Source organism: Acomys russatus, chromosome 9, assembly GCF_903995435.1.
Source record: "Acomys russatus chromosome 9, mAcoRus1.1, whole genome shotgun sequence".
NCBI lineage: Eukaryota > Metazoa > Chordata > Mammalia > Rodentia > Muridae > Acomys > Acomys russatus.
In genome coordinates, this window is record NC_067145.1 from 52,166,846 (window position 1) to 52,188,541 (window position 21,696).

The following is a 21,696-nucleotide window of genomic DNA, read 5'->3' on the forward strand; positions in this document are numbered from 1 at the left end:
ACCCACTGCTTGTATTTCTTGCCTTCTTAGAAAAAAAAAAAAAAAAAAACAGTTCTTCTCCTTCTGTTTCTGCATATCAAATTAGGAAAGTCTCTCCTTCTTCCTTCTGTGCCCAGGCACAGCCCTGCTTCTTGTCTGTTTTCTTCCTGCACTGGACAGAGCAGAAATGCATCATGGGAAGATGGTGGATTACATGATCACCCTATGTATAGGATGTGTGTAGGGTGACTTTGATACTGAGACGCTGTATACATCTTCCCCACCTGTCCTGGGCAGGTTCAGTCTCTGGGTCTGTTACACTGTCTTAAACTACCCCTTGAATAATTTTTTCCTTGAATAAAATATTGTACATGGAATTAGACACAGAGTCAAGAAATGCTTTGACTATACTGGAATGCAAAATGCCTCCTAATTCCCTTATTCCAGATGTTCCAGTTTTGGCCTCAAACCAGAAAAACAAACAAACAAATAAACCACCAAAAACCATGATTCCCAACTTCTACATCCTAAAGCTATCATCCGCTCCTCTTTGATATCTGCAACTTGATGAGCCTGCCTTTTGTGTTCCTTTACAAACTGCTGAGGAAGAACATATAGGCAAAGAAAGGCAGCCTACGCCTTAGTACCATGCCACCATTTCCCAAATGTGTGTTTTTGATCAGATGCTGGCATCAAGCGTTTGCAAGTTGCACCCCGCTCCCCCTCCCAGACATTTCTACACCAGTCAAGATAAAATTGATTTGGAAACAGTGTTCTGTGGCTCCTTACAATTTTGTAAGTACTTTTAGCCATCCTCACATTCTCCAACTCCTGGCTACAGCTCTCACTGCTCCTGTCCTAGCCACACCCATCCTCCCTCCACCTCATCACAGGGTAGATGTTTCTCCTTTGTTCTAGGCTTCATAACATTTCACTGTTGCTGGCCGAATTCTAGTTCTGCAGACCCTACTTGCTCACCAGGGCCCTGATCAGCTCACCAGTCACAGAGTTAGGGCCCCAGCAGTGGGTTACTCTTCGTAGCCTGTGTGACTGACTGTGAGTGTGTTTCCAAAGAGGCTGAACTTAGGCACAAGACTCACCCCAACCATAGGGCCATCATCCCATGACTGAGGGCCTGGGCTGAATAAAAAAAGGAAATAAAGAGTGAGTGCTCTCTTCTACCTGACCTGTCAAGTTATGAGGAAGCTCCCGTAGCCACAGCTGCCCTCAAATAACCCCTGCAGCCACACTTTCCTTGCTGTAATGGAGTGTATTACGACATGAACCCAAATAAGCTCTTCTTTAGGTTGCCTTGTCAGGCACTTTGCATAGGACGAAGCAGCTACCACACTCCTCTCACCTCACCCAAAAGCATCTTCTACCCACCCTGGCTGTCATGGTGAATGCCTGCTCATTTGGCATTTCTTCCACCAGTAGAAAACATAGAATTTTCTCAAGCCTAGGGACAAAATTGGGTTTGTCATTATCTAGCAAATGACATACCCAGCCCCTGATAAATGTACATAAGCACGTAAGTGAACACACACTATGGTAAACATTGTTGCATATGGTCCCTTAACTCCATTTCTCTAATTACAATAAATTTCTATAAAGGAGATGAATGAGTCCAAGGAGACAAACCTTTCAGCCATTGGTGTTCTGCTTTTATTTCATGCAGCGTGTTAGTGGTCTTTTAATTAAGCTGTAATTATCTGCTAATTAAAGAATTTTATCTTGAAAATATTAAACTCTCATTATTACCCATTCAAATGCTTTTATTTCTTCTTTCTTTTTTACATTTGTTTATTTTTTATGTGTCTAAGTGTTTTGCCTACATATATGTATGTGTGCCACATGCATACCTGCTTCCCACAGAGATCGGAAGAAGGCATCAGATCTCATGACACTGGGGTTTATAGACAGTTGTAGGCCACCTGTAGTCCCAGATGCCTGCCCTCTGCAAGAGCAACAAGTATTCTTAAACCAGTGAGCCATCTCTCCAGTCCCACATTTATCTTATCTTTTTGCTGAATGAAACTTTTTAGAATTATTTTTTGATGTAATCTAATCATAATTTGGCTCACTGCTTTAGTGCTTAGAGAGGCTTAAGAAATAATCTGATACATAAGTTTTATTTTTATGTTATTGTATTTTTAATTTGTTTATAACAGGGTTTCACATTGTAGCCTATACTTTCCTGAAATTCAAGAAAATTCTCCCGCCTCGGCCTCCCAATTGCTGGGCTTATAGGCCTGGGCCATCACACCTGGCTTTTTAAATTTTTACCTTAATCATCTGGGACTTCTCCTTGGGGACAGTGGCATGGCTAGCTTATTGTATTATTTTCCCAGGGAGTCCTCCTGTATCCTTTCTTGACGAGAAGACAGAAACAAAACAGGAACTGAACTGTTCTGACTTTTTTTCAGTGAACAAATGTCTGCTTGTTGCAAATGAGAACAAGGGAATCCATGCATTTTCCGGCTTGCCTCACTCTGCACATGCCTTGAGCGCCTCTCACTAGGCCTCTGACTCCTTGTTTTAAGTATCTCTAGCCCTATGAAAATGTGTGCTGTGCTGTAAACCCTCCCCAGAGATCACGTGCTCCTGTTGTTTGGTCCAAATCATACCCACACCTGTTGGAGTTCTCGGGGCAGAGTCTCTGTGTTCTTGAGTGTTAAGGTCTCCTCCTTTTCATTTAAGTATTGTCTTTTTACTTTTCAAAGTCTGCATCTTTCACGAATGATGTCTTTTTAGAATCAGCCTTATCTCCTTTTATTTAACCTTATCTTTCTCTGGGCTACTTAAGTCTATCTTTCTTGAGTCCAGGGTCCTGTTAATTCTAAACAAAACAAAGGGTAGATACTTGTGTTTTCCTTTGAAAAGCAAAACACACACACACACACACACACACACACACACACACAAACTCTCTTCATCCCACAAAAAAAAAAAAAAAAAAGGACCACAGAAACAAACTAACCATTCCTCTGCTAAGGTCTTGAAGCCAGAACTTGTACAACAAAATAGGGTGTAACTTTTTTCCACTTTCTTGCTTCCAGGCGATTGGCGGGTGTTAGGAGCATATAAACATTCTCTGTGATACATTGTGTGCTCTGTGTCTTTAAAGTTTATACATCACTCAGGCATCCTTGCATTTCTGTAAAGGCACATGTGCTGTGACTAGGTCACGTATGTGGATCCTGTGATTGAGAACACTGTGGGTATGTTTGCATGTGTGTAAGAATAGCTCCTGACCCATATTTGGCCACGTCTCCTAGATGGGGAGGCCTGGTGGCACTCAGAGGAAGGATAGCAGGTTACCAAGAAGAGACTTGATACCCTATGAGCATATACAGGGGGAAGAGGTCCCCCTCAGTCACAGTCATAGGGGAGGGAAGTAAGGGGAAAATGGGAGGGAGGGAGGAATGGGAGGATACAAGGGATGGGATAACAATTGAGATGTAATATGAATAAATTAATAAAATATATTTTTAAAAGATTGGGAAAAAAGAATAGCACCTGAGCATTTTTCCCACCCTGTGTCTTGGTGCTCCTAAATAGCTTGTCTAAGGCCAACTCCAATATTACTTTTCCTTGTATGTGTATATGTGTGTGAATTTGTGTGCCTATTCATACATATACATGTATTGAAATAGGTACATGTGCATGTGAAGGTCAGAGAACAAAGGTCCTATTTGCAGAAAGTATAGGAGCAATTGCAGAACCCAAGTAGGGCAACCCAGTTAGGATCCTGGGTGTGGGCAACTAATCAGAGAGGCAGGTAGAAAGTGCTGCTCTCCACTAGGAGTTTGGAGACCTTTCTTCTGCCTCTCCATCACTCTGAAAATGATGGTTTTGCTCCAAAGTCTAAGTCAGTATCTAGATGCCTAGCATCAAACCCAGCTCAAGCATCTGGTTCTCCCAGTGTCTGTTTCCTCCTGACACTTCTCAGAGTGTTGGCTGCCAGCTGTAAGGAGAACAGTGGTCCAGCTTGGTCCTCGGCTTGATGTGGACTGTGCAAATGTCAAGCTCCTACATCTGAGATGTACCTTCTGCATGTTGAAGGGAGACTTGTCCATAAGGCAGCTATTCTGAGGTCACTCCTATTCCTGTAAGCAACCCTCACCCATGCCATGTGGGTAAGCCCAATAAACTCATTGATACCTCAAACTGGAATTTGGTAGACTCATATTTTGCTCTGTCCTTTGTACTATACCTGGGTTGAGTTGGCATTTGGTTGGTCTGCCCAGGAAAACTTCATCACACTCGTCTGGAAGATCCCCACAGGGCCATCTGCAGGGGCTGTTGGTGTGCTCGTCCCTTACTTGCCTGGATCCACGCACCATCTTCTAAGCATCAGGCCTAGAGATGGGCTTTAAGCGTTTCTGATCTGTCACTTGGGTTCCTAGGCCTAAGCTGAGTCCATCTTAGTAAGTATGTGTACTTTGGGCACACAGTGGAATAAAATAGACTGTCTCTTAGTGTTTTGGATCCCAGCAGGATCATATGGTCACGATTAAGTTGATTACCTGTTTAGGAGTCGACACTTCAATTCACACAGACCTCTGAGAAACCACAAGCTGTGCCCATGGGCCTTTTTTATATTATAATATTACATACAAACAAACAAATTATTATATTATGCTATTATAAACAATATTATGAATAAACAAACAAAACTCAATTTCTTCTTTCTGTAGATAAAGACCCAGGGGGCGGCAGGGAATGCTCAGGATAGACTTGATGGAGATCCCGAGGACACCCCTGTCCCTACTTATAGGCTCCTCCCATGCAAATGTGCAAAAAATGTTCACAATTGCTGATTCAACTTAGACGTCACAATGCTTTGTCATGATAATTCACTTCTAATAGACCCACTCGGGAACTTCCATCTGGTTTGGATGAACTGCAGCTGTATTCTGCAGCCAGGGCTCTCCTGGGCACGCCTGCGCATTCTCTTCTAAATCCAGGCGCATGCTGGTAAGGACAGAGGCTGCACGGCTTGACAGAGATCAGAGCAAACTAGGGGCAAGGTTAGTCTCTCTAAATGAGTCTTCTGGTGGGCAGCACGTGTACCATCCTTCTTTCCTTTATCTCATTTTAATATGCTAATTATTTTGTGTGTGTGTGTGTGTGTACATGTGCAGGCAGGGGAATGCGCTCACGTGCATGCACATGTACATGCGTGTACACATGTGAGTGTGTGCTCATGGATGCCAGAGGTCAGCATTAGATTAATTGCTCTTCACCTGTGCTTTCCTGGGGTGGCATCTCTCAGTGAACTTGTAGCTCACTGATTTATCAAGGCTAGCTGGGCAATGAGCTTCAGGGAGCCATCTGTCTCCACTCCCTCAGCACTTGGGTGACAGGAGGCCACCACTTCTGCTTGGCTTTTGACACAGGCTTTGAGGATATGAATTCAAATTCCTGGTGTTTGTATGGCAGGCACTTTACCAACCAAGCTGTCCCCTTAGCTCCAACATGCTAATACTTTTTAAAAGTGAACTTACACTCAGACAAGGAACAGTTCTAATAAAAATATACACTTTTTTTTTTTTTAACCTTTAGATTCTATAAACAGAGGACCTTTCTGCTCACTGCTGTTAGGTCACTTATTTTATTGTGCATGCTTAACAGTGGCAAGAATACTTCTAACACACTACATTGCCCAAGCCCTTTGTCATCTGTGTATGCACTGTCAGCTGGCCCTGCACGAGTTGCTATGTGCGCATGCCTTGATCTCCTCATGGCTGGGAGATGCTCTACTGTTATTGAGACTTTGTAACCTTGCAACCTTTTGATTCCTAACTCAGTCTTTGGTCCTTTCTTTTTCCCAGGAGGAAACGATAGCAGAGAGAGAGTGTGTAAAGTGAGGTGGACACTCTTGGGTGACTCAGAAAGATGGCGCTCCCACTGGGACTTACTTGTAGTGGGAAGTTGTAGTCATGTCCTTGGCATTTCCTTCAGAGTGAGCAAACAGCCTAGGTCAGAGGTCAGCTTGTGAGGTGCTGTTGTAATGCATCTGGCATGTTCTGACTGCCGGTGGCTTAAGGGACCCTGTGGACAGGGAAGATGTACAGTATCTAAGGTCAGATCTCAGCTCTGTGCTATTGGACTTCAACTTCTCCATGTGGTGGTAAAGGTCTCAAAAACAAAAGTCAAAAAACAAATAAATAAAAGGCTTGAGGTTGTTTTCAAGGCTGTTGACAATTTCCTAAATAAAACATGTCTCAGGAATACTACCTCTTATGTTATGGAATTCTCACCATGAGTCACTACTATTTCTCATTTGACTGTCTCATCAACCAATCCTCTCGAAAATGCAAACGAGTCACACCTTCATAACTTCCTTTGGGTTTTGTAAAGAGCCATTAGACAAGCAGTGAGCAGTAGCTGCGTTAGCACAATTTGCAGGCCTGCGAATGTGTCCTGAACAGCTGTCCTTTCCCCAGCCTCTTCCTCTGCCCCAGGCCCATTATTCTCTCAGTGTAAGCTAGCCTCAGAGAACAGAGGCACTATACTAACATATGTTAGTTGACTTTGCTTTTTTAAGAGAAAGAGAAGGCATAGCCCAGCCTAGCCTCAAACTTGCTGTGTAGCCAAGGATGACCTTAACACTGCAACCATCTGCCTCTGCTTCCTAGGTAGTGGGATTATAGGTAGTACATCCTACCATGCCCAGGCTTACACAGACTTGAACCCAGGACTGGTATGTGTTAGGCAGGAGGCACCGTATCAACTGAGCTAAGTCCAAGGCCCCAAATGACCAGTTTGTTTTTAGTTTTCACTTTAGACCACAGAGTTATTTTTCCCCTCTAAGTTCAGGATTTGTTGCTTTCACCAGGTTGTGTTACCATTCACACAAGTATGTTGCACATCACCCTGAAACTGGCAGGATGTCTTTAGCATCCTTCTGTACCTGCACACCCCATGGCATATGGATCATTAGCTGAAAGATGGGAAAGGGGAAAGAGGGTATTTGAGGAGTGACAAAAACACAAGGGAGGGATGCTGAGATGCCTGACACCGTGAATTTAATCCCCAGAAGGTAGAGAAACTCCTGAAAGTTGTCCGTGATCTCTGATGTGTTTTGTACAGCACACAGACACAATAAATAGAAGTAAAGAAAGAATCAAGTACAGAGTAAATGGGCTATTTAGAGGGCATGGTGATAAGAAGCACATGAAAACTGGGCCTCTTGGTTTTGTATTAAGAGGTAATAATACTCCTGATAACATTTGCATGTGTACACTCTCTAAGAAAAGGCTTGTTAAGCCTGGATTCCATTGCCTTCTTCTGTATCACTGTGTGGTATGAGCAGGAGAGCTTTGCAAAGGTGCCATTGTGACCATCTCAAATATGAACCCATAGATACATCTCATGAGCAGAGGACCCCGATCTTCTCCCTATAAAGTATGTTGAAATCACCACGAAGAGGTTTATTGTTGTTAGTAAGTGATTTCTCTCTCAGTCATGTCTCAGAGGCGATTCCAATGCCATGTTTGAATAATAGTCCCACCCAGCATCACCATCATGCCAGGCTGTTGTAGAGTTGCTTTCAAATACAAGGTTAATCCACCAACCCCCTCAATATTCTATGGGTCACTTCTGGTCACCCATTGTTTTCTGTCTACCCAGAGAGAAGGTATCCCAACCTCCAGTCTTGTATACTGTGGCCCATAAGGCAACTCTAATTGTGATATGGAAATTACATGTGTGTGTGTGTACCTGTGTGTCTGTGTGTGTCTGTGTCTGTGTATGTGTGTGTGTATGTGTACATACTTGTGAATGTGTATTTCTGTGGAGGGGTATGCCTGCACATCTTGGGGCAAGGGGGGTTGATTGTCGTGGAAACCAGAGGTGTCATTTCTCAGACACTGTCTACCTTTTGCTTTAAGACAGGGTCTTTCACTGACCGGAAACTCGCCATGTAGGTGGCCCAAGCCTCAGAGATCCCCTGTCTCCATCTCTCTGACACTCAGATTACAAATTTATGCCACCATGCCCCACTTTCTTTCTTTCTTTCTTTTTCTATTTGTTAATTTTGTTATTTGGCAATTTCATATATGCCTGTAATAAATTCTGATTTCTTTTCATCCTTTTCTCCCCCTCCCATCCCTATCACCTCACCCACTATCCCCACCAGTCCCGTTTCCAGAGTTACGACCACGGGTTTTGTTCTGTGACCCATTTAATCAGGGCCATCTGTGTGACCATTGCGTGAGGACCATTCACTAGATCCTAGTGGGGTCATTGGTTGGGATTTTTTAAATAGCATCTTTTCCATGGTTTTTGGGAATGGAACTGAGTCTCTTGTGTTTGCAAGGCAAGCCTTTTATAAACTGCGCCATCTTCCCAGCCTTCAAAATCACTTGGTTTTATGTTAAAAAGAGGCACTATCAAACTGGTTTGCAGAGTGAGCGTCTTGTCGGCCCTATTCCCCAAGGCTAACCTCTAATGACACCTCCACCTTTCTGGATGAACCATCTTTTAACTGATTTTTTTTTTTTTTTTGACACTTTTAGGTTAACATACAAAATGTTGCATTTCATTGTGCCATTGTTTTTTGTTTGTGTGGGTGTTTGTTGAACAAGTTGTTAAATAGTGTGTGATACGTAGCTGGGGCAGGCAAAGAGGACCCACCCAGAAACCAGGAGCTTGCCACCTCATAGGTCAGCATATCATTAGCTAATCTCCTGATCCCTGCCCTTTATCCAAGACATTTTATTGGCAACTTTATAATACACAGATCATTTCGTATCTGTCTATCTTACCTTCCTTTGTTCATGAGTCCATTCTTCATGAGCCCAGGTGTATCTTAACAGCAAAGTTGGACACCCCACTTTCAAAATAATGCTTCTTTGAGTAGGCCTAAAAATGATAGAGTACTTGAAAGGCCCATATTACTATAGAATCTTTTGGCAGCGAAGTGATTTATGATTAGAACTGGAGCCAGCTGACATCCATGCTCAGCCTTGCTCTCCAAAGGATTTCCTTTGAGGGTGATTGTCAGGGCTCCAATTGTGCTTGTGCAGCTGAAAATGGCACGGGGGTGGGGGTGGGGTAACAGTATTATTTTACAATTGTGAGGACTGAGAAGAAATTTCAGCATGCCTGGCAAGCCAAACAATGCTACAGATGTCTGCTGTTTCTTTGTATCCACCCACAAGGGTGAGCCTGTTTTGAGGTGTCGATGAGAACTGGGTACTCCAATCTTACCGCAGAACGAAACAACAAACAGATGCCCCTTTGAGACGCAGACCGCAGCAGTGCTATCAAAGGAGAGCTGTGCCTTCCGAAACGTGACGAGTCAAATCAGGAGTTCTGTGCTGACTCTTCTCCATGCCAGCTTTTGTGGGGCTACTTTGCTTTCTGCAAGGGAGGCGTGGAGCACACTTGCAATAAGCACTTTCTCAACATCACAGACTGAGTTACTCAACAGACTGAGGAGATAAAGTCGTGGGGTTGGTTTTTGTTTTTGTTTTTGTTTTTTAATTTTAGTGAGAATTGTATTTTTTCAGATGAAAACAAGACCTGAGAGGTAAACTTTTTTTAAGTCTGAACCTTATATGCAATGGCACATTGTGGTAAAGTGACTCCCCACTTTCTTTTTACAGCTGGGTGTGGCACGCCTTTAATCCAAGTACTCCAGAGACAGAAGCAGGAGGATCTCTGTGAGTTAGAGGCCAGCCTTATCTATATAACTAGTTCCAGGACAGCCAGAGCTACATAGCATAGGATGGCCTTAAACACCTGATTTTCTTCCCTCTACCTCTCACCTGCTTGGATTACAGGCATAAGTCACCTTCTCAAGCCTGTGAGGATGGATTTTTTTTTTTTTGATGTTTGTTTGTTTGTTTTTTAACTTCAAAATAGCATACAGGATGGTTGTATCGCATTCCTTCCTAGGGCTCACTAATATACAATGATTCTAATGAGAGCTGAATGGCTGTTGTTCTAAAATCATATCCAAAGCACCTATGCACTAATAGTATTGGAAGTTAACATTTGTGGTGTGACTTTCTTTTGGATGAAAGAGTCATTTCTACATGTTGGCATAGCAGCATAGGTTTCAATCTAATTTAAAATTGCAATGACTTTCATTGAATAGGGGAGTGATTGAAATAAGGACTTTTTAAAATAACATCAGCCTGGTAGGATGTCTCTTTTGATCAAGGCTAATGGAGTCCCTTAAGTCTCAAAGGTCAGACGAGGACTTCTCACAGAGTGACATCACAGAGCCTGAGGCCACCTGACTGGGCTAGTGTTGGCAAAACAGCAAGCCTGCAAGCTGAAATCGCCTCTCCCCAACTTCATTTTTAATCTGTTTTAACCCTTTTGTTAATATCTGAGTCATGAGAAACTTGACTGCTGAGTCATTGTCACAACTCAGAATCAAGAGCCCTTTGAGGTTAGGCATATCCAAACAGCAGTGCAGTTTGACTTAATGCCCCCCACACTAGAATCTAACATGACAGACAGGTGGTGGCTGCCTTGGAGAAAGAGAGTATTTTCTCCAATGATTCTAGGACAGCTTGGACTTGTTGGCGGAATAGTTCCTGGGGAATAAATTGTGTCTTTTCCATCTTCTCTGGACAAGGTTCTCATGATGACCTTGATGATGAGTGATAAGACTAGGGTCTGCCTAAGGGCCTCCTTTCTTGTGTTTCATGTAGCTGGTCTCTGGGGAAAAGACAGGCTGTAGAGCAGTGGTGCTCAACCTTCCTAATGACTGACCCTTCAATACAGTTCCTCGTGTCGTGGTGACCCCGAACCATAAAAGCATTTTTATTACTACTTCGTAACTATAATTGTGCTACTGTTATAATTGTAGTGTAAATATCTAATATACAGGATATCTGATATGCGATCCCTGTGAAAGGGGTCGTGACCCACAGGTTGAGAACCACTGCCTTAGACTCATGTGTGATTACTGAGCTAAAAGGGGCTTGTAGATCATCGAACCTCAACAGTGCTATTAGATCCAGCTGGTAAAGACCAAATGCCATTTTTATTTTTAGAGTTTTGGGATACCATGTGTAAAATCTATCCACTACCCCAAATAAATTTTGATGATTTAGTTTACTAAGCTTAAAATTAAGCTGGTAATTAATTATATTAAAATAAAGGGAATAGTCAAAGTCTATGGCTCCTAACTCTTACTATACCTTACTGTTACCTGTATTTTGCATGTTTCTGTGGGTGTGGGTGCGGGTGTTTATACAAGTATGTGCAAACACAATCTATGTGTATGCACACACGAGGAGCCCAGAGGTCAACCTCAGGTTCTGCTCCTTAACATCCATCCACCTGTGTTTTAAGACAGGCTCTCTCTGGCTTGCCAGTTAGTCTAAGGCTCATTTTTGGAAACCAGCAAGGGAGATGGTAAAAAGGAGGCAGCGACTGGATCCTGAACTTTGCCCTTTGTTTATGGCGACAGATAGTGAAGAGCCGGTAACAGTTGAACGATGTCACCATCCAGCATGTTAAAGATGCATTTGCTACTTTATTTTACATCTGCCTAATGAACTATAAACACCCGAAGACACGGACTCCATCTTGTGTGCCTCTGTCTAACAAGCTCCATCATACCAGTTGGTACACAGAAAGGACTCCATAAATGTCTTCTGGAATGACTGGTAGTCCTGCCACTTCTTGATGTTATATGGCCAACTCCAGGGGGAAGCCTCACCCAGGGGATGGGGCCTGGTGGAGATTTGTCCACAGACCTTCCAGAACTTCATCCGACTACTAGGTTCTCAGTGACCATTGCTTGTCCTCTCTCGTAGATGACGGAGGGCCGTCGATGTCAAGTACATCTCCTTGATGACCGGAAGCTGGAGCTCCTAGTACAGGTAGGTCCCACTGGGAACATTCTCCTACTTTCCTCTGTGACTACTGAATGTGCCACAGTGGTGGATTTGATGGTGGGTGGAAGGGGGCAGCCTACTGTGTTTGTATCTCTGTCTAGTAAAGCCTGTGTTGACAATGGCTGTGACATACCAAGGTGTTGTGTGTGTGTGTGTGTGCTATTTTTGCTCATTCTATTTCTATGTACAGCATGCGTCTGGTGTTCAAGGCCAGATGTATATATAACCAATTGTTAAAAAACTTCTAGAAAAGGAATTTCCGCAGCTATCGTTAGCTATTCTTCCTCCTTGGGCAGAGTTAATGCAGCATTGTAATCCAAATAACCCCTGTGTCACTAAGACTGATGCAATCTCCCTCAAAGGGGAGAAAGTTCCTTCTTTTCAAATTAAGCTTTCATTGAGTGGGAAGAGAGAAAAGGCACCTCTGTTCTCTCCCTGTCCCCTGAGGGCTAACAGCCCCCTTTTCACCCCGTGGCCTGGGTTACTGTCGCCATCAATGGCAAACATTTGGAGAAACTGAGATGGAAAAGTAACATATTTCTCTCCAAACTCAGAGCACATTAAAAACAAGACAAAAGCAAACAAAGAAACAAAAACAACACCAAAAACAGAATAGTCACAGAAGGTGTCAGAATCCTGGGCCCAGCTGTGTTCACTTGGCTCTTGAAAGGGTCATTGCTTTGCCCAGAGCCTGAAGGATGTCCCAGAAGATGATTCTAAACCTGGCTGAAGGACCTTTTGAAATCTGTTTCAATTCTAACCTTTTATGACTCTATTGGTTTGATATCCTCTGATATTATTCTCAGGATGGTCTCCTTTTCTATCATACACACACACACACACACACACACACACACACACACACACACACTCACACACACACCACACATTCAAACTCACACACACACACACACACACACACTCACACTCACACACATGCATGCGTGTGCTGGGATTACAAACACGAGCACCACATCCAGCCACCACATGGCATCTTGCCATGAGATTGTTTCAGTTCATCCTAAGGATGGAATGCTGCCTACGTGCTCATTCTCAGGACACACAAGACATTGCAAATTATTTATATGCAGATTTGTCTCTCTGGCCTTGGACTTGCTGCTTGGACTTGAAAAATGATCCAATTACAAACTTTAAGAGTTAATGCTTTCAACAGGATTCCAATAACAAAGCCATTATAAATGTGTTATAGACAATGGAGAAAGGCTCATAATTGCATCAGACACACACACACACACACACACACACACACACACCAGTTATTACGCTTATGCTTGTGGGATTTCTTTCCAGCATTTCCTTATTTATATATGTTGCATAGTTGCAATTATAATATATACATTATATGTACTTTATTTTCCCATGTATCCATGTTCTTCCCAGCACTTCCTATGTCACAGTAAATTGTTATCTTTGTTATGAGCCGAGTACATTCCAGAACTGAATATATCATTGTTATCTAATCGTTCACCCACTTAAGTGCATTTAAGGTTGCTGGTTTTCTGCCTTACAATTTTTCCACTATTACAAATAAGTGCTGTGATTACCTTATCCTCATGTGTAGCTTACCCACATTTTAGATTATGTCCTTATTAGGCGAGATTCCATGGCCCGCAGCCTGTGGTTTGATTTGAGTGGGTGAGCCAATACAGGGGGGAAAATGTACATTGAACAGAATTTTTCGAGTAGAGGACCTTTCCACTTGTTGACATCTGGCGCTTTCAGTTAGGAATCTGTGGAGGAGTTTATAGAGAAGTGGCCTGTAGGGTGTGTTTCACATGCTTTTCTGACATCTAAGCTTGGAGCCTTAGAAGTCACCCTCTGGAACAGGAAGTGAGACCACAAATAGCAGCTTGGTTACTGCTGATTAGCAAGCTGCTCTTGGGAGAGTATGAATGGAGACAGCTGAGATGACTTGTCCGAGAAAAATTTAATTACTGATTCATTTGAGAACAATTATCTTGAACCCTAGATGGCTAGAAAAACCAAAAAAAAAAAAAAAGTATTATGTTAAGCAACCTGGAGAAACTCGTGTTCTTCCCACCCTTTGGGGAAAACGTTTTCCCATGTAGTCGGTCTCCCTACAACCCCAACTTTCCTGCGTCTTGTCCCGCGAGCATGGCTGTGTTCTGTTCGGTCTACAGACAGGTCACAGCATCGGACAACTTCCCCGTCCTTACCCCCAGTGGCGTTCACTGACCTTCCCTCTGCTCCTCAAGAGCCTGCACTTGGCTGCCCCTGACCTGAGCTTTTCCCTTACAACACAAATTCAGCATTGCTGATGCTTGTAACCACTGTGTGTCCCTAGTGCCCAGTCTGGTGCCTGACATGTTGTGTCACTAGATACTTCCTGCTGAGTGAAAGAACGTGTGACCCTAAGGCATCTTCATATTCCTTCCTTGGAGGACATCTTGAAATAGTACCAACTGCCTAGCCGAGGATATGCTTTGATACATATGGTATTCATATGTATTATGTGCACACACATACATAAAAAAAATTCCAGACTCTGGTAGAGTGCGCCTCAGTATAATTGGGAGAAACAAGGTTTAAGCTATCAGACAAAAGCCAAGTTTATGTTTGTATTTCTCTTCCTTCTTACAAAGTTCTGCTGTTCAGTATTTGAGAGAAGAGCCCTTTTCCAAACGCAGTCCTGCTCTCCAACTCACATGGACCAACCAACCTCTAGGTTTTAAATGGCTCAGACATCTTAGCCCTGTACCGTTCTACGTTCCTTTTATTCATCTTTTAGTTAGCTTACAAAGTAATGGCCGTCCTTATGACAATTTTATATCTATTCATTGTACTTAGTGTGTATTTGTCCCCTCTGCCCTCACTCTGGTCCCCTTGTTCCTCCCATGCAGTCCATCCTGCATGTGCCTGCATGCAGGTGTACCCACACATTGTTAAAAGTGCATTCTATACATGAGAGAAAATGTGCGATTTTTCCCTGCCTGTCTCTGCTACCCTCTTTCCCTCCCCCTTTAGTCTTCCTCTTCATTCCATAGTCTCCATTCAGCTTTCTTGTCGTATGTATTCAAATCTAGATTCTACATCTGAGAGAAAATGTGGTATTTGTCTCTCTGGCAAACAAAGCTTATTTCACGTAACACGATGAGCTCCAGTACCATCTACTTTCTGTAAGGGATGTAATTTTCACTCTCTTTTATGGCTGACTAAAGCTACACTTTACATATATTCCACATTTTCCTTATCCATTCTTCTGTTGATGGGTGTTAACTAGACTCCAAATCCTGCTATTGTGACTAGTGCTGAGGTAAACACTGATACCTTCCGAGTCATAACCTTGATTTTGATACTTTTTTGTTCAAACATTAATAGATTTAGTCACTAAAAAATAGAAATACTGAAAACGTTTTCATTATTTTTCCTAAAATCAATTTTCGAATGTTTGTCATAATCCTTGTACTAAGAGGTGCATTTTTAGAACACTTTGGCCTGGAGTCCCAGAGCTGGGGAGGGAAAGAAAAAAGATTTTCCAGCCCATGTTTACCTGGCTAGGTTTGTAAGTGTGGGAGTCAGGTTTGGAGAAAGCATCTGTCTCCCACAGAGAAGCAAACAGGTTGACACAAGTTAGTCAACCAAGAGAGACACTCATCTGAAGTGGCAGAAGTACCACTGTCAGTCAGCAGCTATTTGCAGGGATTTCAGGAGTTTGTTGGGGCTTCACCTCAGACCTCCAGAAGGGTAAAAACCTGTGGTATAAATGTTCAGAAGGAAGCTGAGCTGACTCCAACTGCTCACCCTCTCTTGCTGGCTGTCACCTCAGGGTGCTGGGAACCGCACAGCCACATAAATAATGTTATGCAGTCATGTAAAGTTTGGTCACTGTTAGACTAATACTTCCAGGAAAAATAATGTGACCACAGTTGTTATCAAATGTTTAACCTGCATAGCAGCTTGGTTTTATTAAGTGATGTCTGGGCTTTCAAATCCCAATAGCCCTAATGAATGAAAGCTGACCCCTGCTGAGGAGGACAGAGAACCTGTGAGGAGTTTATTCTAAATATGTGGGCAATTTTTTGGGACTCATGTAGCTCCTTATATTCCTAAATCCCCCTAGGAACTGCTGGAGAGGTGACATGAATGTCCACCTACATCATGGGTGGGTACAGGCAGCACCCTGGTCACTGTAAAACCTGTAGTGTCTTGCTCTGTCATCCAAAACTTCCTATCAATGACATATTTCTAAAAAATAAGGAAAAAAAAAACCTTCATCAGAGTTAAGAGGCCACCTTCATCTTTGTCTCTGAATCAGCATCTTCTTGAGACTTCAGCATTAAGAGCTGGGGCCTCAGGCATGTTTGTGTCAGCTCCGCTTCTCAAGCCCTATCTTCCTGTTGTTGCTCCTCCTTTAAAATTCTTTTCTTTTTTTCTTCTTTTGATTGGAATGCCTATTTGCAGGAGCATTTTGAAAGAATAAAAGTTGTGTTGTGGTAGGGTGTGTGTGGGAGGTGATGGGGAGGGGGGTTAGTGATGCCTACCTGTAATCTCTGCACTCAGAAGGAAGACACAGAAGTACAGATGTAGGCTTGAGACCAGCCTAGTTTGCAATGGCCATCCAGACCTTCTTAGCCAGACCCTAACTCAAAACAAAACATGGAAAAATGTGTTTAGTGCTGGTGAGAAGGACTTAAGGAAGCGACAGACGAAATTTTCATACACGTAAGCCTATTGAAGAGGCACTGGGAAGTTGACCCCGGGAAGGTTCTGAACTTTTCCTTCTGGGTGTCGTAAAAATAGACCTCATTTTCAGTAGAATTGAATGGTGGAGGTGTGGCTCTTCCTAGCATGGACTCCCTGCAGGCTTAAGAGACTGGACTGCATCCCACTTCACAGGAAGACAAGCCAGCTCAAGAAAACAGGCATTCACTTCTCAGCCTGGACTGCTTCATTTCTCTGCTTTTCCCATCACCTTCCATGAGCAGATATTTTCCTCTGCCAACTTTCTCACCTCACATAATAAAGCTTTACACACTGAAGGCCTGTCCGCCTGCACAGACGGCCGCCGCTAGCAGTGATTGCTGCTACATTCAGGAACCTCCGGTGTGACAGGAGGTGGCATTCTAAGGATGACCATGTCTGTGCCCTCTAACCTGCTCTCTTGGTGGCTGGTGGCAGAAATTTTCAAAACGCCCATTTCTTATAAAATAGAGGAACAAAGAAGACCCAGGATTCTGAGAAGTGGGGGAGCCTCTAAGGAGCCGGTGTTTCCCAACAGAGGTTAGGAAAATAACTACATGGTGCCTCTAATCATGAAAATGTCCCTAGGGCAGAAACTAGGGTCCTCATGGTTTTTTAGAGCAAGCACATTATTAACTGGCCAACCTCCCCAGCCATTTCCTTTTCTTTGAACTCAGCTTCTAATCTAGGCATGCCTGACCTTTTGATATCACAACATATGCTGTCACCGACAGTGGTCACATTTGAGACCCTCAGAGCATGGTCACAGAGTAGAGGAAAACCACCAACTCAGTACAGTTGCACAGCTGTCCTGAGATGCATTTGACAACAGTGGACTAAGGGTTTTCACACCATGGGCTGATGGTGTCAAGATCCTGACAGGGCAGGAGGTGACTGTTGCCTTTCTCTGACAGAGACACTAGTATGTATTAGTCTTCAGGGTTAAGGACATGAATTTGGACTTTGAACAAAGCAGTACTTGGAGACAAAGTTGACACACTGCCTACTATGGACTAGAAAGGCAGGTTTATAGCTAATTTTATTTTATTTTTAAATCTGGACTTTAATGGTGACATATAGAATAAATGAACTGACTTTGTGTGTAGGTACCTATATACACTCTCACCCTCACAGCCGGTTCCCAGCCCCTTCATAATTAACATTCTCTAAAAAAAAAAAAAAAAGTAAAAGGATTGGTTTCTCCCAAGCAAACCAGGAATTCCCCCAAAGCACATGTTGGGGGGAAAAAAAAGTTAATTCCATATCTTCTCAGCTGAACAGAGTGGGCAGGTGGTATCTTCCGATTGGCTGGCTGGCCTGTCTGCTGAAGGCTGGCCCGTATCTGCCATCTGCTTTCTTCTGTGCTCCATTCACCAGGAGTTCCTGCCTCAGCCAAGGGCTAAGGATGCATGCAGAGGCTAGGAGCAGACAAAGGGCCGCAGCATCATAAACCTTCTGTCCTGAGCCTCCCAGGCCACCTCATCAAAAAGAGCCAGAGGGGGGTAGGATTGCACTGTGGTGAGCTGACCTCTGCCTTCGGTGTGACTGCCAGCATCATTTATTAAGCTCTGTTCTGTGAAACAGGCACACTACCAAATGAGCAAAACAGATGTCTCTCCAGCCCCTGGGGGTGGCCAATAATATTTAACATCTTAAAGGCACATGGTAAAGCAAACAAATGTGACGATAGAGGATAGACAGATGACGCGATGGTAATTCCATATGTCACCGAAAGTTCATTTAACAGCATGGAGGGATAAGAGATAGTTCATGAAGTATGCACACAGGATGAACAGTGTCCCATTTGGGGAGCAGCAAGGAGATGCCAAACCTTCCCCTCTCCAGCAAGGACTTTAAAAATCAGCGGGGGAGGAGCGGGGACGGGGGCGGGGGGGGGGGCGGGGAGCGCGATAGTGAGCATCTTTTTCTGTGTTGGATGAAAAGAAAGAGGAAAGCCCAGTCTCCCTGGGGGATGTGAGAGAAGGCGGAGTAACAGGACATACCAGATTGATGCTACCATCTGGGAACTCCCTCACACATACATGGCTCCAGAGCCAGACAGCTCAGCCACACACAAGAAGGGACAAGGGTGGAGGGCTGGCCACTTCAGCATCTCCAGCCTCAGGGACGACTGGTCCAGGACACTGGTTGCATAGCAACACCACTATACAGCTCCCATCCTCCAGCCCCCCACCCCCGCATGCCCTCCTGCTTCCCTTCATACTGCTCCTCTGTGCCCCATTTCTCCTTTGAAGCCAATGTTAGCTTGGTTTAGAAATCTACTCAATGAAAATCGCCGATATTTGGCTCAACGTAGAAGCTGAGGGGAGAGGGAACAAAGCAGGAAGAGAATGTAGTTAAGTTCCCTTCTTTGGACGCTCTAAGTCGCTTTCTGTCATTTTATTTTGGCTTTGGTTTTTCCGCTGAGTCCTTTACAAAACCATTTCCACAGATCGTCTTGTGTAGTGCTGAAAGAGTTCACATAAGGGCCCTCACGGGAGCAGTGAGGTGGGAGGGGGTGAGCAAATCAAGCTACACCTACAGCCCCACAGCACAGCTCAGTGGAATGGGAACAGTCTTGCTGATGGAGGGAACAAATCACACACACACACACACACACACACACACACACACACACACACACACACACACACCTGTGTACACCTTTAAGGAAGGTTTAGAAATGGAGAGAAGTTGGTCTTGGTAGAAAAGATGAATGACAAGGAACCCATGGGTTAACAGAGCCAGGGTTGGTGCTGGTTTGCACCTGTAACTCTCATGTTGAATGTGGCACATTGCTCATCCGGACACTAGTTTACTAGGTCAGTGTCTGTTCTGCATGTATACCATGATGATCTTGTGATCCAGCTGCCTTTCCCTTTGGGCTAAGAATCAGTATCCAGAGGTGATAAAGGATTGTTTCGACTATGTCACTCTTTCAGTTACTGCTCTGTTGCTGTGAAGAGACATCATGACCAAGGCAACCTTATAAAAATAAAGTATTCAACTGGGGGCTTATTTATACTTTTTGAGGGCTAGTAAGTACACGATCATCATAGCAGGAAGCAGACAGGCATGGCACTGAAACAGGAGCTGAGAGCCTTATATCCTGATCCACAGGCAGCAGACAGAGAGAGGAGACTGAGCCTGGTGTGGGCTTTTGAAACGTCAGCACCCATCCAGAGTGACACACCGCTTCCAACAAGGTCACAGCACTCCAAAAAGGCCATACCTGCTAATCCTTCCCGGTTTTACCAGCTGGGGACCGAGTTTAAATATAAGAGCCGATGGGGCCATTCTCACTCATACCCTACCTCATACCAGGTTTAGTCAATGCTGGTTCTTACTCAACAAATGGGCTGCATTGTCACTACTTGCTCCATGGTGGTGGGGACCCCTCCCCTTTTCCCTGCATTTCCACCCATGTATCCTGCCCTGTCTGGCAAGGAAGGACCCTGGGAGACATGTGGAAGCAGATGTATGTACTCATTTTGATGGGACTTGTCACACCCAGCACAAAGAGCAATGGAAGCCCACTTCCCAGGGGGAAACAGCATCCTCAAGTATGAGAGGTGGTAGAGGTGGGAACAGAAAGTGTCTCTCGGCCACTCCAGAGTTTCTAGACTCCTCTTCCTTATACGACAACTCCCCAACCCTTAAATCACCGTTTCCCCATTTTCTCAGCACAAAGCTAGTATTAAACCATCCCAGCTGTATGGATGGACTTCAAATCCTACACAGCCCCTGTCACACACTTCCAGCTGCTCGCAGGTCTCTGTGACAGCTCACCTGAGTGGTGTCCCCAACTCCACACTCAACCCTAGTGCTTAGACCTCGCCTCATCAAATCTAGGTAGCATCTTCTTACGTGCACTCTGAGAATGAGCTCCTAAGTCTGCACACATGGTCTGGCTATTCATCACCATCCTTATCTCTACATCTGATCAGTATTTTCCCCTCATAAGGGTTTGGCCTTTCCTCTCCTCGGTAGGGGAGTGTTTCCTACAGGCTTACAGTCTGCTTGGAATCCTAAAGTAGCACTTTCCCCACCTGCCATGTGTCTGGGCACCCAAGAGCAGTGTGGCTTACACAACACCACCAGGTACTTTTCCCAGAAATACTGATCTGTGATGTATTATTCCTCAAAATCTGCTCAGTAGCTCATCTTATTTGAATTTCTTCTTTTGGTTCTCAAGACCCTTCATAATCTACTCTGTTAACAAGAAACATAACATCTAATGGGTTTGCCCTGTGGCATAGCAGTTGGCATTTGAGATTTCTAATTGCAACGATTTGGCCCTGTAATTATGAGTAAAGGCAACCATGCGACTCTTCTATAGTTTTAGACCAATGGTTCTGAAATTTCTTTTAGCTGCAAATACTTTTGTCTGATGTTCTGCAAATACAAGAGGTTTAACCCCTTGTCACTAATAGAGTCTTAACAGGGACTAACCCATGAGTTAGAAATTATCACTCTACTTAGATATAAGACGATAGAAAATTCAAGTGTCCTTAATGCAAATATATGCATTCATAACAGTTCAATGCAAATTGATTTTAATTGCTTAAGCCATCTTTCAAATGTTTCGGGAAATTGTATGCCAATGAATTAATTATTATATTAGCTAATTTAATTAGCTAACATTTACTTTTGTGCCTGAGCCTATTCTAAGAGCTCAGTATGGGGCTGGACCATCCAGTCAGCCCCATCACTTGACCACACAGACAATTTTAAGTGTTTTCAGATATCTGTCATTTATCAGATAAGAAAAGTAGGGCACAGAGAACTGTGTAACTTACCCAGAGTTTCACAGCTGGTAAAGGGTAGAGAGCCAGTTCAAAGCCACGCCCTCTGCCTCAGGAGTGAGGACAGGCTCCAGAATGCTGAGGCCATGCCCCTTTAAACCCGAGTCTGGCACTTTGTAACTCTGTGATGTTGACCAGTTGGATAGCCTCTTTGGGCCGCAGTGTCTTCCTCTGAAAACAGAAACATTAGCTTCTAGCTCCTTTAGTCTTATCACTAAACCAATGCTAATTTGTGTCTCATAGACTTCAGTTACGAGTGAGTGAATCTGAGTATGTGCTATGCTCAGCAGAGCCCTGGGCAGTTGGCCGGCATCTCTTAA

At 43.8% G+C, this 21,696-nt stretch overlaps 1 protein-coding gene across 1 annotated transcript in view; it reads left to right on the forward strand.

The window, feature by feature from the left end:
* Frmd4a (FERM domain containing 4A) overlaps positions 1-21,696 on the forward strand; it is a 281,390-nt gene that overhangs the window by 86,419 nt on the left and 173,275 nt on the right. The window contains exon 2 of the mRNA XM_051151329.1: positions 11,769-11,834. Within this exon, the coding sequence (XP_051007286.1) occupies positions 11,769-11,834 (66 nt within the window). The remainder of the gene's footprint in view (positions 1-11,768; positions 11,835-21,696) is intronic.